The sequence below is a fragment of the Nothobranchius furzeri genome, chromosome 1 (genome assembly GCF_043380555.1).
Source record: "Nothobranchius furzeri strain GRZ-AD chromosome 1, NfurGRZ-RIMD1, whole genome shotgun sequence".
Classification (NCBI taxonomy): domain Eukaryota; kingdom Metazoa; phylum Chordata; class Actinopteri; order Cyprinodontiformes; family Nothobranchiidae; genus Nothobranchius; species Nothobranchius furzeri.
Genome location: NC_091741.1, coordinates 41,256,877 through 41,273,130, shown reverse-complemented (window position 1 = coordinate 41,273,130; position 16,254 = coordinate 41,256,877). Strand labels below are relative to the sequence as shown.

Here is a 16,254-nt window from a genome sequence, read left to right as displayed (position 1 = left end):
AATAATATTTAATATCAAAATTAACTTTGTTGATTCGACATACAAAGATTTTAAAAAAAATTTTATAAAAGAGAATTAAGTTTTAATTCATAAACTTCAATAAATTTTAGGGTTCGTCATCATCATCATCATCATCATCATCATCATCATCATCATCATCATCATCATGTCTTCTACCAAGCTGTTAAGTTTTTTTTATTTAAATTAAACTCATTTTTGCATTAAGTCTGTGAAAAATATACATCATCTAAGCCGGATTCCTCTATTGGTATTTTTGTCCAGTCTACACATTAAATGGTGCCTTAAAACTCTTGTATAGTTTGTAAATACTACAGTGGTTTATGCTTTTTTGTAAGTTTATTTTCTTTATAAAAAGGACCTTACATGCCTGCACAAGGAAATCCGTCAAATATGATAAATATTCATGCTTTTGTCTATTTTTTCAGTGAGAACTTGTACAAAACCTTGTGATATAAACTTGTTAGCATAAAGTTAGCTTAAAAGAAACACTCTTATCAGAGGAACCAGCTAAATTTCTGCCCTTTATCAGCCTCAAACCTATTTTGGTCACACAGAAGCATCTCAGCTGCTAATAAGATGCAACTCTGTGATTTAACGAGCTCTTTGGGACCTCGTTAGTGTTTCTCGGTACAGCTGGTGCAAGCAGGTCCTGAAGATGGTAGCTTTGCTTTGCTTCAGTCATTGTTCCACAGAGGTTTTCATCCCGTGAGTAAATAAACTGGATTTTAATTTAAATAATGTACGTGTTTAGGTGGAGAATCTTAGCTTTGTTTTTTGTGGATGGTGTGCTTCTTATGAGCTCTTGCTAGGAAGGGTTGTATCAGTAAAGTTGTTGGGATGAAGATCGGGACCTCCAAATCTGAGGTCTTAGTTCTCAGCTGGAAAAAGGGTGGAGAACTGACCCTGGGTCAAGGGAAAGGTGTCACCTGACGTGGAGGAGTTTTAACTCATTCGCTGCCAGCGTTTCTCAGTTTTTACTGTTTCTTTTTAAGAGTCACAGAACGTTGCACGCTAGGATGATGTCGACGCCAAAACAACCAAAACAAAGCGGAGACTCACCTCTTAAATCAGGAAGAATCCACGCGTTTCGAGCGTTATCCGTTCTTTCATAATTCGTTGTTGAACTGTGATCGGCAGAAGCTTTTCCAGTTCGTGCCTCACGTTTTTTACAGTAGCAGCCCAAAACGATCTCCTAACACATGGATGTTCTGCTTCCTGATCACGTGACGTGTGATGTATGCAAATGAAGATCGGCTTTAGAGCTGAGATGTTTGTTCTCACGGTGCGGGGGCTCGTCCGACGCCCACACAGTAAAAAAAAAAAGCAAATGACGACTTTAGTTGTCACTGGCAGTGAATGAAATAAGCATCAGAGGGAATTATTCAAGATTGAGGGAAGGAGAGAGAGGGGAGATGGACTGGTGGATCCGGGACAGTGATGCTGAAGCTGAACATGTCTAAGGAGCTAAGCCAGAAAGAAAGTGTATTTTTATTATTTTAAACTTTATTAGAGGCTAACATTCCTTTGTGCTCCACTAAGCTAAATCCCAGCTGTGTTTCTCTGAATGAAATCCAAATTTCTCGTTCAAATGTCTAAAAATGGACTTTTTGTGGCTTGTTGCTTCATCACAAGACTCTGACGTACGCTGATACAAACACGTTTTTTGTTTCCTTTCCTTACAAAGCTAGCCCTCAGTAGGAATGACTACTTACACATCTGATGACCTCAGGGAGGGGATCTTGGAATATGGCCTCACGTATCCTCCGTTGTGTAGATGTGGAGTATTATGTAACATGATCTGAGCTGCCCCAATAAACATCACAAGCGTGAAAACTAGGGCAGAGTGCCCGGAATCCTAAGACGTCTCTCTGGGCTCTGAAACACCGGCATAATGCTGAGCTGAGCTCTGACTGCACCTGTGTGTGTGTGTGTGTGTGTGTGTGTGTGTGTGTGTGTGTGTGTGTGTGTGTGTGTGTGTGTGTGTGTGTGTGTGTGTGTGTGTGTGTGTGCGTGTGCGTGTGTGTGCGTGTGTGTGTGTGCGTGTGTTTTCCATTTCATGTGAAACTACTGTCTTAAGGTGATTTACAGAAATAAAATATGGGCTGCATGGTGGAGCAGTGGTTAGCGCTGTTGCCTCGCAGCACGAAGGTTGCAGGTTCGAAACTCGGCTGCGGTCTGTCTGCGTGGAGTTGCGTGTTCTCCCCATGCATACGTGGGTTTCCTCCGGGTACTCCGGTTTCCCCCACAGATCACAACATGCCCTATAGGTTATAAATTGTAAGTCGCTTTGGAGAAAAGCGTCTGCCAAATGAATAAACATAAACATATAACAGAAAAGTCATTTTTCCTCCAACGTTTCACTGAATTTAAAGAGACTATAAGGAAGTTTCACAGCCAAAACATGTATAGAAATAATAAATGTCTTCTTCATACATTCTCCTGCAATGCCCTGGTCCTGTAGAATGAGCCCTGGCATTTTTACTGTGATTGCCTGTTTTTCTGTAAAATCACAGAAAAAGAGAGATGCTCAGGTCGAGCAGGCTGCTTCATGCGTGTTCACGCTCAGGCATCGCCCGTAGCATTTGCTATCCGTAGCTTTAGCAGCAGAGAGAGAGGCAGTGCCACTTTGTCGCTGTTCCTAACGCCTAGTGACAAAGCTAGCTCCATTTCTGAGGACCCTTAGCTACTTTCTGTAGAATTTTCTTCTAGATATTTCCTGCAAATTAGCAACAAAATAGCCATTTTCGCTTTGAACCGTCCTTTGGTTTGACGTTGTTTCAGCTGTCATCAAGGATATAAAAGTTACAGATACTGTCAATGTTACTGCCGCTTTAGCTCACCCAGTAAGATGTCTGACTCTCATGCAGATGACCTGGGTTTGACTCCAGTTGTGGACATAATTTGTCATTTTGAGTTTATTTTTTTACATTAATTTTAATTTTTTTACAATAATAAGATGCCCAAATTTTTATTTGAGACTCGCCGAACGGCATTGAATTCACAGATAAAAAAGATGTGGGTTCAACTTTCATTTTGGAACAATTTTTCAAGCAAGGGAAGGGAATGATCTGAGCATGCAGGAGGACTGACCCATCATAAACCTTTGTCGGCTGTGCTGAAGAGAAAGCTACAGAACCAAATTATTTAATTAATCAGCTGCACGTTCTCCTGTCGTCTGTCCTCCGGGCCACACACACACACACACACACACACACACACTGCACGTTCGGCCGGCCGACGAGAAAGTACAGCTGCAGAGACAGGCACATTATTTTTATTAATTTGCTGTGTTCTTCTGTCCTCCGAGCCACACACACACACACACACACACACACACACACACACACACACACACACACACACACACACACACACACGGGACTGTCTCAGCTGTTACATCTTTCAGTTCTTTTTAAAACACAGAAAAGGTTTATTTACCTGCAACGTTTCGTTTGCGACCACAAACGAAATGTTGCAGGTAAATAAACCTTTTCTGTGTTTTAAAAAGAACTTAAAGACATAATTTGAAACTCAACAGAGCAAGAACACACCAAAGATGTCTCAGCTGTTATTTTCATTAAGGAGCGTGCACGTACAGCATGCACACCTCATGCACGAGCTTACTTTTGAAGCTGCAGTCACGTGTTAGGCCTGAGTGGTGATCGCGAGCAAAAAAACTTTGAACTTCCTTAGAGTCGCTTTAATAAAATAGTGGCCACAAATCAATTAAAGCTGTGTTTTTTTTTCACTCTATTCCTAAAACTTTTGCTGAAAATGATAAATTAATAAATTGGAGAGATAATTAGCCGTGGACCTTTTCATCATTTGCTTGCTAAATGTTTTAAATTTAAAATACTACATTTGCTTTTGCTTCAAAATGTGTTTAGATATAATATTTCCGTAGTTGTAATCATATTAAGTCATTTTAGAAACCTATTGACCTCAAACCTTACAATCTCTCCTTTCCTTATCAGCGGAGCCGAGATGATGTGCGAGGTGATGCCTACGATCAGCGAGGACACGGCGCTGAGCCAACGCGGCTCCCAGAGCAGCGCCTCGGACCCGGACTCTCACTTTGAGCAGCTGATGGTCAACATGCTGGACGAACGGGACCGGCTCCTGGACACGCTGAGAGAAACCCAGGAGAGCCTGGGATTGGCTCAGCAGCATCTCCAGGATGTTATTTATGACCGGGACTCGCTGCAGCGCCAGCTTAGCTCCGCCCTTCCACAGGTGAGTCCCGCCCATCACATGAAGGTGAACATGCCCTCAAAGCTTTGTAAAAAAAAAAAAAAAAAACATTTTTTTTTTGTAATACAAGTTCTTTCAGAGTGAGTCATCAGCTTTTCAGCGTGAAACGGCATTTATCTGGTTTGTTTCACAAATTCAGCCGGTCCTTAAAGACGTCCTGATCTTGGCTCGCCATCATCATTCTCTATGATTTATTTTATCTGAACATTTAAGCGGTCACCTTTAAGCCGGGCATTCACTGTACGACTTTTTCACTGTTTTGAGTTGATTTTCCACTCGTGCAAGAATCCATGAGATCAGGGCGAGTTTAGCGCTGAGCGTCGTGTAGTGTACAGGGGGTTACGAGAGGCCATTAACACCACGTGACCAGCTACCGATCAGCAATCGTGAGCTCGCACGGACTTCTGACGTGTTTAATATTTTGCTCGTCCCTCGTGAGGGTATCGCACTGTTGAAGCGGCGCTGCGAGCAGCTGCAACCCAAAAAGTACCAGAACCGCTCACGGCGCATGCACAATCCTGCATCAACGCAGCTCGCTCGCTATTTCCCTAATAACCCACGTTGTTCGTTTTTATTTCTACACGTTTTTTACTCACAAAGATTGTCAAGAAAGCGTGTTTGTCGTGTTCGTGTCAAATTAAACTGATCACAAAACACAGATTTACTTTCTTTATTTCGTTTTCTTCATCCAGCCCCCATAAATCCCTGTGTGTCCTCCTGCAGCACTACCGCAGGACAACAGGCAAGACAAAAAAGCTCTGACGTGTTGTGTAAAAACTGCTATTTTTAGCATATTTTGCTACCAGACGTACAGTGTGAGCAGTCAGGTCGCAACCGAGAACTGGGTCGTACAGTGAGAGCGCACGACTCGTGAGATCTGCCCCGCGAGGAAGTCGTACAGTTTGAGCTGAAGCTGAAAGCTACGAGTGAAAAAGTCGCACAGTGTCCGCCCGGCTTGTGATGTGTGCAAGGATTCTTGCAAGGCCTCACTCAGTGATCATGAATCAAGCGTCTCAGTTCATTTGATTTATTCTACTAGTTTTCCGACAGGAATCCTGAGATGGATCCTGATCACATGGATCCACCATGTTGCAGAGCGAAAGCATAGGTAGCATCTGAGATTTTTTTGCTGTGTTTGTTTTTGCTTTTTATGATGTTTAGCATGACTTCAACGAGTCCAAGCCCAGAACAGCTATTGAGAGAAGTGAATTATGGAAGTACTGAACGGAGAGGAAAAGTGTTTTTTGTTAGTTTAGCTTGGTTTCTACTGGTTCAAGCCCAGTTCACTTGTGGGTAGATTTAGCACAAGGCTCATAGAGAGCCGTATTTATAAAAGTGTTCACTAGTTTACTAACGTTAGCTCACATTTTCCAGCTGCTGTTCACAGATGTAAACAAGTTCCTGACTTCATGTGATGAACAGCGTTTCACTTTACACGGGAGCTGGTTTCAACCAAAAGCTTCTGCGCCCCTACCAGCTCCTGTCTCTGGTGGGGTCACAGAGTTCAGATGCTACTCACACACCAGGATGAGACCAGATTTCTCTTAATGGCACCTTATCATGCTAAATTTAAACATATGTCATTCTACATTGGAAAAATATTATTATAATACATAATTATGTCACATTTCACTATAGTGGGCGTTACCGCACGTCCTCCATGGCGACATATAGGGTTATCAGTGAGTAATGTAAACGCATCTCATTCATCATTTCAGGTCCATTGGTCGGTCCCTGTCTTCCTCATGAAATACACCAACGTTAATCTTACCGGATTAAACGTGTTCACAGCACATCTGAAAACACTCGGAGGGCTGCTAGTCTGCTGGATCGCTGCGTTTCGGCTCCGTCCTCGGTCTCCATCGATGTTGTTTTAAAAAAACAAGCGGTAACACTTCCTTTTGCACTCCCCTACTTACTAAGTACTTGCATGGTAATTACATAGTAAGTTAAAGTATATTATTGTGTTATTAAAGTGTATAATTGTAATAAAGTGTAATTATTATGTAAAGCAGTATTTACTGGGAATGATTAAGAAAAATAAAAACAAGAATTGAACCTGAATTACATGGTAATAGCTGTTTAAGAATTCAGAAATAATATTACACCTTAACTTACTGTGTAGTTACCATGTAAGTACATAGTAATTAGGTGACTGTAAAAGGAAGCGTTACCAAACAAGCTAAGTTTACATCTTTGAGTTGGTGCGGCCATCTGCGCAGCAAACTCTTACCATTTTTCTGTGAAATCGACTCCATTAAAGCGATGAGGCTATGGTCTTTCTGCCAACTATCATGACCAAGGGGGCGGTCCCATAAGTGATGTGACGTCATGTGCAAAGGGTCAATAGCTGTTGTTTCCATGGTATAAAGCCGGAGCTTTGATGCAAAACTCTACAGTATTGGGTTGTCTGTACACATGTTGCACGCAGGGTCTCAGTCGTCCAGGTCACGGTAATCCAAAGGGCTCAAATGAAGGCAACTGGACTTCTTTGGTTTCTTGAAGACGTTTGTCTTCTCGTCCGAGGAGCTTTATCAATTCTAACTGGAATTTGGGAGAGTCAAGCTTCTAAGCTGTGGCTGTCTGTTGTTGTGTAACAAGCAGAAACTACTCTTGAGTACCCCGCCTCTCCTTCTCTTGATGAGTCGTTGGCCTCTATTGAGAGGGAGGAATTGTGTTGATTAGATGCAGGAAGGTGTGACCTAGACTGAAACTGCTTATCTAACAACCCCCCACCCCCCAACCCCCACCCCACCCCAATTTAAAGTGGGGTTATCATGTTTGACATGGTTACCTCATGTTACTCCTCTCTAAAACCACTACCGTTTTTTTTCATCTTCAAAAGTGTGTCTCTCGTTCTTCAGGTGTAGGCGGAGTGCAGAGTCTTGAGCCGAAGAGGTGGCTCTCCTGTGTTGTGCCATGTGTTTGTGTAATTAGCTGCTTTAAGCTACAACTTTTAAACCCTTCAGATGATATCCTGTGTGGCTGGACACATTTACCATTGTCTTCTGCCCAACAACAGATCAGTTACCACATATGACTGAAATCTGGGTGTTTGTCCTCACACCTCGAGGAACGAGAGCTTCCGCAGAATAACTCCTACATGAATACGAGATTACCACGTTCTAAAAGCGTCTCAGTCATTCTTTTCACTCGCTTACACGACTCTTCTTTCCGAGACTCCGGGGGTTTGTTTACAAAGAGGAAGCGGATTTTGTTTGTAGCGCGTTGATCCACATGGTGTTAGAAACACAGGCCTGCTTTGGTGTGATTACACGTTAAAACCTAAAGTAATGTTAAACGTCAAAATGATTGCTTTTATTTTGAAGGGACCTGGTGAAAGCATTTCATTATCCACAAAAAACATCTAGGTTCACATCTCTTGGCACCATCTCTTGCTGGTTTTATCTGAGGTGGCTGAATTTGAGTGTGTTCCTCTGCCATCATGGAATTTCCCACATCCTCTTGTGCAGTGAAGGCATCCCAGCCTGTCAAAGTGAAATAACATTTCCATTATCAGACGATTTCACTGATCTCCACCGACAGTAAATCCCTGTTGTGATGAATGGTTTGTCATTGTGTAATGACGGCACTGACATACTGCTGAAGCCTTTCTCCTGGTGTCGGGCTGAAATTAGCTGTCACTGGGATCCTCCTATCACACCCCTGGAACAAACCATTCTATTAATTATTCTGATGCTGCTGGATTGGCCCCTGTGATGTCAACATTACTGAAATAGTTCAGGAAGAGCTTTTCTTAGACCTTAATCACCAAACAAAAGCATTATCTATGGAAAAATGCTCATTATGCAATTAATATTAACAGCTGAACAATTAAGGTTAGATCATGTCATAGAAGTGGCTGTTATTTTTGTGTTGGTGTGTTATTAATGTCACTAAATCAGGCTGCAGTGATTTTACTCCGTCTTACTCTTTAGTAATAGAACGATGTCAATGAAGATGTTTGCAGCGTCTTAAACAGATCGCCTGATTGGGAAAATGCTCTGATCGCCATTCCAGGTTTTCAGAGGAGGTGATGAGTTGGGAAAAGATGCTTTTAGGATCCGGAAATAGCCTGATTTAGGAAATATCAGGCTAGTGTCATTCCACTTTTGCTGCACGTCGGCCGGGTTTGATGCTAGCCCCCCCCCCCAATTTTTCATTCCTCCTCGTTCTCCTTCTTCCTGAATCTGCTGTCACTGCCTTTTATTTTAATCACATCCTTTTCTGCCTGGTGCCTCCTCATTTTCTCGTTTGTTTGTTTTTTCTTCATTTTTCCCATCAGAGGTCATGGCTTCGGAACTTTTGGTGACACTTTGACTGATGGGAGTGACATTTGCTGTCCCTGCTAGATGCCTCCAGCAACACATCGTCCCCTTCATGCATAACAATCTGGGAACACTTGTCAAGCTTCTCTCTCTCTCTCTCTCTCTCTCTCTCTCTCTCTCTCTCTCTCTCTCTCTCTCTCTCTCTCTCTCTCTCTCTCTCACTTTCACTCTCACTTTCACTCACTCTCTCTCTCTCTCTCTCTCACATTAAAGGTGTAGCGTTGTGGTTTTAGGCTCTTTTATGAAAGAGGAACCATGCTACGTATTAATTCGGAATATTAATTTTTAATAAATCAATAACCAAATTTTATATTGTTAAGAAGACTCAAAGGTTGTTTTCATCGATAAACTGACGATAATATCTGTGTGTCTGTGTTTCAGTTCAATGAGGAAACCAGTTTGACAATTAAAAGTTTTAATTCTTCAAATTAAACTAATGATTTTGAAATTGACAAACAGAAAATAACAATCAACATTGGTAACTTTGTGGGACAATCTTTAACAGTTGATATGTTGTTCTTGCTCAAGTAGACCTTCTGTTGGTGAATGAAGATTGAGAGTAATAGGATGTGATTATGGATGCGTGTGTGCAAAGTGTAGTGAGAATTGAACATGAGGTGAGATGAATGCGTGTGTGCATCTGATTTTGCTTCAGGAAGAAACAGGTGTCTGAGTGAAAAGTGATGGTTTGAATAAACTTAGGTTTAGTTGGAAAAGATGCATCAAAACGCTATCTGTCGTGTTCTGCCTCACCGAAAATCGGACCCCCTGTTGGACCCGGGACGTCACCTTAGGATGATGTTTCATCCAGGGCACCTTGGCTGGCAAAGAAGACAAAGATGCGCCGCAAACCGGTCCAGAGTTGCCCTCGGTACACGTTGATGGTAGAGCGTTTTGTCGATGCGCTTTCTTAAGTTAATTCACTCAGAAATCAAAGACTCTGTACGAGTCTGCATTAGAAGTTGCGATTCAGCTATTCTGTCTGGCTGACAGGAACAGCGTGAGAGGGGGGGGGGGGGGGGGGGGGAAGAAACGAGCCAACCGGCTCCCCCCCTTTGGTTTCTTCAGGTCCTCTCTCTTTCGTTGTCTAGCACGAACTGAAATCATCAGACTGAAACTTACCAAAAGCCTTTCTCCACTCAAAGCAAAACGTGTACGTCAGCAAATGTGTTTTGGAGTTTACTGTGAGCAGATGTGCGTGGGCGTGTTTGGGTGTGTGAAGAAGCAGGAGTGTGAAGGTCGTTACCAAACATTCTCAACATTAACATGTAATTAAGAATGGATTCGTTTAATCAGTACAGCTGAATGAAGATAAGACTGAGATTCTCATCTGTGCCCCAGACAAGCTGGTTCCCAAAGTCAGTGACTCTCTTGGTCAGCTTGCCTCTCACACCAAACCCTCCGTCAAGAACCATGGTGTGACCTTTGACCCAGCCCTCACCCTGGATCCTCATGTTAGTTCTATGCCGGTGCACTATTTCTCACACCTAAAAGTTGCCCACAGCACAGCTGAGCTTCAGATGGCAGGTTTTGGAGTCTTATTTTTTGATATTTGAACATCTCTGACGGGATAACAGCAATGCGACTCTACCGCTGACTTGTAACGATGTTTTATCTCCAAAAATTACACGAGACTGGAGGAGCTTCTTCTGTATGGTGGAGTTGTTCATGCTAACATTAGGTTAAACTAGCCAAGACGGCCACTGCTGATTCCTGGACTTTGAGACAACAACAGCTTTCTCCATCATTAAAGTCCCTCCACGTGCTGCTTTGCATAAATAAATCTTCAGAACGTTTGACTCCCTGTTGAACAGAAACTGCATCACCAGTCTTCTGCTGCCTGTTGAAATCACACTGATCTGAACGGTTGGCAATATTTGATCTTACATAGTAGGGTTGTCACGATACTAAAATTTCAAACTCGATTCGATACTTGGAAAAAACTCGATACTCGATTTCGATACTATTTAAAAACACCAATTTATTGAACAAGTTTATTCAAAAAATAACATTCCTCAATTTATATTGCAAAAATTAAATGTTAAGAGTTAAGTGTGTAAAGTGCTTAAACCTTTCAAGTATCAGCATTTTTTAAAACGTGCATACAAAAACTGGCGAAAGTTAACACTTTAAATCATGAATTGTCTCACTATATATATACTATTTGCAGAGTGATGTTTTGCTGCTTAAACTCTGTTTAAGGTGCATTTTTGTCATAAGATGTAATGCCATATGTTTTGTTCTGTACTTTTGAACAACTCTGTTGGTCAATAAAGGGAGAAAACGAATTTCTCCACAGTAGGACAAAGGTACATCTACAGGTAATCTTAATAAAAACAGACTGGCGCACAGCAGTGACGTCATTAAAAGCGCTGGTTAATTAGCCGTGGCTAATCTGTTTACGCCTAGAAATCCCAGACTCGCTCCAAACGAACAGGGGGAATCACGTTAATGATTCCTAACAAAACCTTTCGACATTGAGATGTTTTGGTGCAGATAATGTCTTATTTCGAGGCTGCACCATGGGTGCCCGTCCGCACCCGTTATATGGATATACACTGATGGCGATTCGCCGATGGATCTAAATTCCCCGGGCAATCCAAGTAGCACCAAAGTTGTCAGCGTGAGTAAACAAACGTACTGCATGCTAGAAATTAAGTCCGGGTTGCAATAAACGGGAGTTTTCCTTTAAGCACATAAGCGTGAATATACAACTACGTGTCGGACTTGGTATGCTAATTAAGTTGGGCTGTGAAGCGCCTCCCAAATTCGCTGTTTATGTTTTTGTTTATTTATTTGGCAGACAAAACTTGGATCGGAGACAACTCGCGTGGGAAATTGCAATGTAGCCATGCAGCGTCTTCTGTTTGTCTGGGAGGCGGAGGCTGCTTTATGGCATCTGGCTGTCGTGCGTGTCGGTGTACTTGAAGAAGGCTGTGTATAATAATCCATAATATCGATACCACAGGGATGGAATATCTCATTTAGATACCACTTTTAGTATCGATTTAAATCTAGGTATCGATTTTATTGACAACACTATTACATAGTTGTTTTCTGTGCTTTGAATTCATCTCAGTCTCAACCTATTATAAAGTTAGACTATTCATTATTGATAAATCTGATAGATTACATCCTCTACTGTATTGCAATAAACAGCGAGACAAAAGGAGTGACACATGGAGCATGTGTCCAACCCAGAGCCTGCAGCAGCACTACCTAGCCCCCCCTCCCCATCATCCCCCAGTGACCTCAGCCGTGACAGACGAGCGCGTTGGCAGATCAGCAACAATCTCCGGAGCACTCGGTTGTGTTGAGAACCCTGAGGGGCCACAGGAGCCCTCTTCCTGTGCTGTTTGTTTACGGTTACCAAACACGGTTGGATGAAGATGTGTGCTGCAGCTAATCCCGTTTACCGCCACCAAGCCGCAGTCCTCCAGAAAGACTGATCTGAGTTCTACAGATGTTTAGGAAGAGTGTTTTCCAGACAAGTAAAAGCAACTTTAAAACCACCTGACAGCATGAAATTGTATGATTTGTAAATAGTGTTTGCTGAGACGTAATGCACCAGCAACATAACCTCAGAGCCCCAGATGTTGATCTGAGTGCTTTTTCTGTCCACCCAGACGGAAATGAGACACCAGCCAACACCGGCGTTGTAATGGAAGCCAAGACTGGGCTGAATATCTCTACTGAACAGAGAATCGATGTGTGGTGTGCTCATTCATGATCGCCGTAGCTGCTGTAGTACGCCGGTTTGTTTCCTCTTGTAGCTCTCATCCAAAACGCTGAGCTTTAGGCATCAGTTATAGCTATAATACACTGTAAACCTTAAAACGTTCACAGAACTCAAAACTTATTTTGTAACAGATTACACAAAAATATTTAAGTGATGTTTTTCAATATTTTAAGTTTACATTAAATAAAAATTACATTTGCAGTTGCCTTAAATTATCTCAATGTTATCTTATAAATATTGATATTCCTGAACTTATAATTGGGGAGTAATTCACTTAAGATTTTCAACATTTTTCAACTCGTATTAAACAGAAAAATGTACTCAAAATGAAACGTTTTTTTTACTCAAACTTGGTAAGTGGATTTAACTCAAAATTTTTGGTGTAACTGATTACATACTACACTAACCCAGATATGTTGCTAACTGCACATGACTCACACACACCCATTGATGCTGATAGCCAGTGAGAGTTGAACACCCAAAGCCAAGTCAAATGCATCTGGTGTGAACCACCACAGTATTAATTAAAGTGGAACGACACAGCGTGGCCATTCCTTCGACCAACCTTCTCACTTATGGTGCCAACATCATACAAAAAGTAGCACCACATTTGCAACAATGAGTGAAGTAATGTCTAAGAAGAACAATCCCCTTCAATAAACATGCATAAACACCCCAAAATAGAACAAAATAACTAAAAACATGACTTCCCACAATGCACCTCACGCATCAGTTCTTTATTGTGCCTGACATCCACCAAAATTGCTTGTTTGTGCTTGTTTTTTCCTATAAATCCACAAATACTTTAAGAAATACATAAGTCTGTTTATCAGACACACTTTAAGTTGACATAAAGATGAATAGATTAATATAGAAACATGAAATAATAAATTCATCATTTTTTGTTAATGGTACACATTCAAGTTCAGTTGTTCTTTATTGATTCATTTAAAGGGACTTTACGGAGTTTTGAATTTTTATGCTGGTGATTGCCCCCTCAGGCCAAAAGCGTAATGGCAGCTTCAATAGTAGGCTCGTGCACGAGGCGCACATGCTGTACGTGCACACTCCTTAACCAAAATAACAGCTGAGACAGTCCTGTGTGTGTGTGTGTGTGTGTGTGTGTGTGTGTGTGTGTGTGTGTGTGTGTGTGTGTGTGTGTGTGACCCGGAGGACAGAAGACAGGAGAACGCGCAGCTAATTAATTAAATAATTTGGTTCTGTAGCTTTCTCTTCAGCACAGCCGACAAAGGTTTATGATGGGTCAGTCCTCCTGCATGCTCAGATCATTCCCTTCCCTTGCTTGAAAAATTGTTCCAAAATGAAAGTTGTACCCACATCTTTTTTATCTGTGAATTCAATGCCGTTCGGCGAGTCTCAAATAAAAATGTGGGCATCTTATTACTGTAAAAAATATACCATTAATGTTAAAAAGAAACTGTAAATAAACTATGTTCACATCCAAAATCAAACCTGGGTCTATTGCACGAGAGTCCGACGACTTACTAGGTGAGCTAAAGTACCAGTGACATTATGTATCTGCAACTTTTATATCCTTGATGACAGCTGAAACAACGTTCAAATAACGGTTCGGAGCGAAAATGGCTGTTTTGTTGCTAATTTGCAGGAAATATCTAGAAGAAAGTTCTACAGAAAGTAGCTAAGGGTCCTCAGAAATGTAGCTAGCTTTGTCACTAGGCGTTAGGAACAGCGACAAAGTCGCTGAGTTGGCTCTACCTCACTCTCTGCTGCTAAAGCTACGGATAGCAAATGCTACGGGCTATGCCTGAGCGTGAACGTGTATGAAGCAGCCTGCTCGACCCGAGCAGCTCTCTTTTTCTGTGATTTTTACAGAAAAACAGGCAATCACAGTAAAAATGCCAGGGCTCTTTCTACAGGACCAGGGCATTGCAGGAGAATGTATGAAGAAGACATTTATTATTTCTATACATGTTTTGGCTGTCAAACTTCCATAATGTCCCTTTAAGGTACGCTTACTATAAATATATATTTATTTTTCAGATTAATTAAAAAGTTTGAGTTCAATATACTTAAAACAAAGAAAAGGTTGAACTAACTCAACACATTTGAGTTCTAAAAAGTATTTTTTTTTATTTATGAGTGTCACCTACTCAATATTTTTGATTCTTTTCAACATTTGGGTTTACAGTGTGTCATGGCGGTAATTTTGACATTTTTTTTATTATCACCAGTTTAGGTCAGTGATATCCAGCTGTTTACTCATGGATCCATCACTCTTATTGCAGCGATGAATGGTGGAAGAAGGCTGAATGGCAGCATGACAGGCATAGATTACAAGGTGACTAAGCTTGTTCAGGAGACAGAACAGGAGGTGAGGATTTCTCTGCCTCCCTCGCTCCTGCCCACTTCCCTCTGTCTCCCCGCTGCTGCTCTTTGCTGAAAACCCTCAGGGCTCCGGCAGCCAGCCGGTCAGCTGGTCTCCGCCAGAGCAGCACATGATTTTCCATGATTACTGTTATTGTTTGTGCCCCAGTTCACGCCGCCTGCAGGCTGGATGCATGTTTGAAGCTTGGCAGGAAGAAAGTGGACTTCACCAAAGTTGTGCAGTGCCGATCTCAAGTCTTTTGCTCAACTCCCTCTTGTCCCACACTAATCAGCACCAGCAGATGTGATTTATTCCCCTGACTGATCCACAAACTAAAATCGTTCACGTTTTCTGCACAATTTACCCACAAAACCTTGTTTTTCCAGTTTTCTTTCAATTCCCTTCTGCCTTTCATCTTCAGCAGATCAACACAGGCATGGATGGGTTCTTGGCATGTGTGCTGACTGTCTGAGATGCTTGATCAATGCGGTAAATGGCCTGTATTTGTATGGCGCCTTCCATAGTCTCCAAAGATTTGGGTCAGATTAGTGAGGCAGTTCTAGTCCTCCGGAGGAATTTCTGCCAGTGCCAAATCCAAGTGCACAAATCTGGTGAACTGGAGGAAAGGTAGATAAGTGTGTCTAATCATGCTAACGGGGAAAACTATCAAGAAGTTGTAATTAACTTTCTAATGAACAGCACAGCGGGTGTAAGTGGGCTGTGACGTTAGCAGCAGCAACGTAGATCAGCCCAACAAGGTGCCATCAGGGCTCAAAGGGTTTTTATGGGGCGGTCGTTGCACACTAACCAAAGTCTGTCGAACGTAACTGGAGTAGCCTTGCCATCTTCTATTAAGAGAATCGAGGGTTTGATTCCCAGCCATGGAGCACCACCAAGTATTCTTGGTCAAGGCCATCAGATTCTAACCTGGAGGTTTAACTCCTAACAAACCTGGTTTCAGTCAAAGTTTTATTACCAACCAGGCGTTTCCGCACCTGCGGTTGGGTTCCTCGGGTCTTACTCGGATCATAGTTTAGTTCATCATTGGGGCGACGGTGGCACAGGAGTTAAGAGCTCGTCCCGTAATCGGAAGGTTGCAGGTTCGAGCACCGCTCAGTTTGTCGCTGTCGTTGTGTCCTTGGGCAAGACACTTAACCCACGTTGCCTGCTGGTGGTGGTCGGAGGGACCGGTGGCGCCAGTGCTCGGCAACCTCGCCTCTGTCAGTGTGCCCCAGGGCAGCTGTGGCTACATCGTAGCTCATCCCCACCAGTGTGTGAATGTGTGTGTGAATGGGTGAATGACTGATTGTGTTGTAAAGCGCCTTGGGGGGTTCCATGACTCTAGAAGGCACTATATCAAATACAGGCCATTTCATTTTTAACCTTTTCCTGTATTGAGTTTTTTACACAGAAAAAAATGGAAATTAAACATGAAGTGTCACTGCGACCCAGGTGAGAACCTTTAATCTGCTGACTGCAGAGTGGAAATGAGCTAGCATTAGCAGCTGGGCCTGTGAGTGCTATAACCTGGACACACTGAGACTTCAGGAAACTGTGATCGCCATTAT

At 42.3% G+C, this 16,254-nt stretch overlaps 1 protein-coding gene across 4 annotated transcripts in view; it reads left to right on the top strand.

Moving 5' to 3' along the window:
• ppfia2 (PTPRF interacting protein alpha 2) overlaps nucleotides 1-16,254 on the top strand; it is a 197,472-nt gene that overhangs the window by 20,692 nt on the left and 160,526 nt on the right. For all 4 annotated transcript variants that reach the window (XR_008563029.2, XM_015961054.3, XM_054739777.2 and 1 more), the window contains exon 2: nucleotides 3,996-4,254. Coding sequence is in view for 3 of the 4 variants with exons in the window: in XM_015961054.3 (XP_015816540.3) it covers nucleotides 4,006-4,254 (249 nt within the window). In the remaining variant the exon portion in view is untranslated. The remainder of the gene's footprint in view (nucleotides 1-3,995; nucleotides 4,255-16,254) is intronic.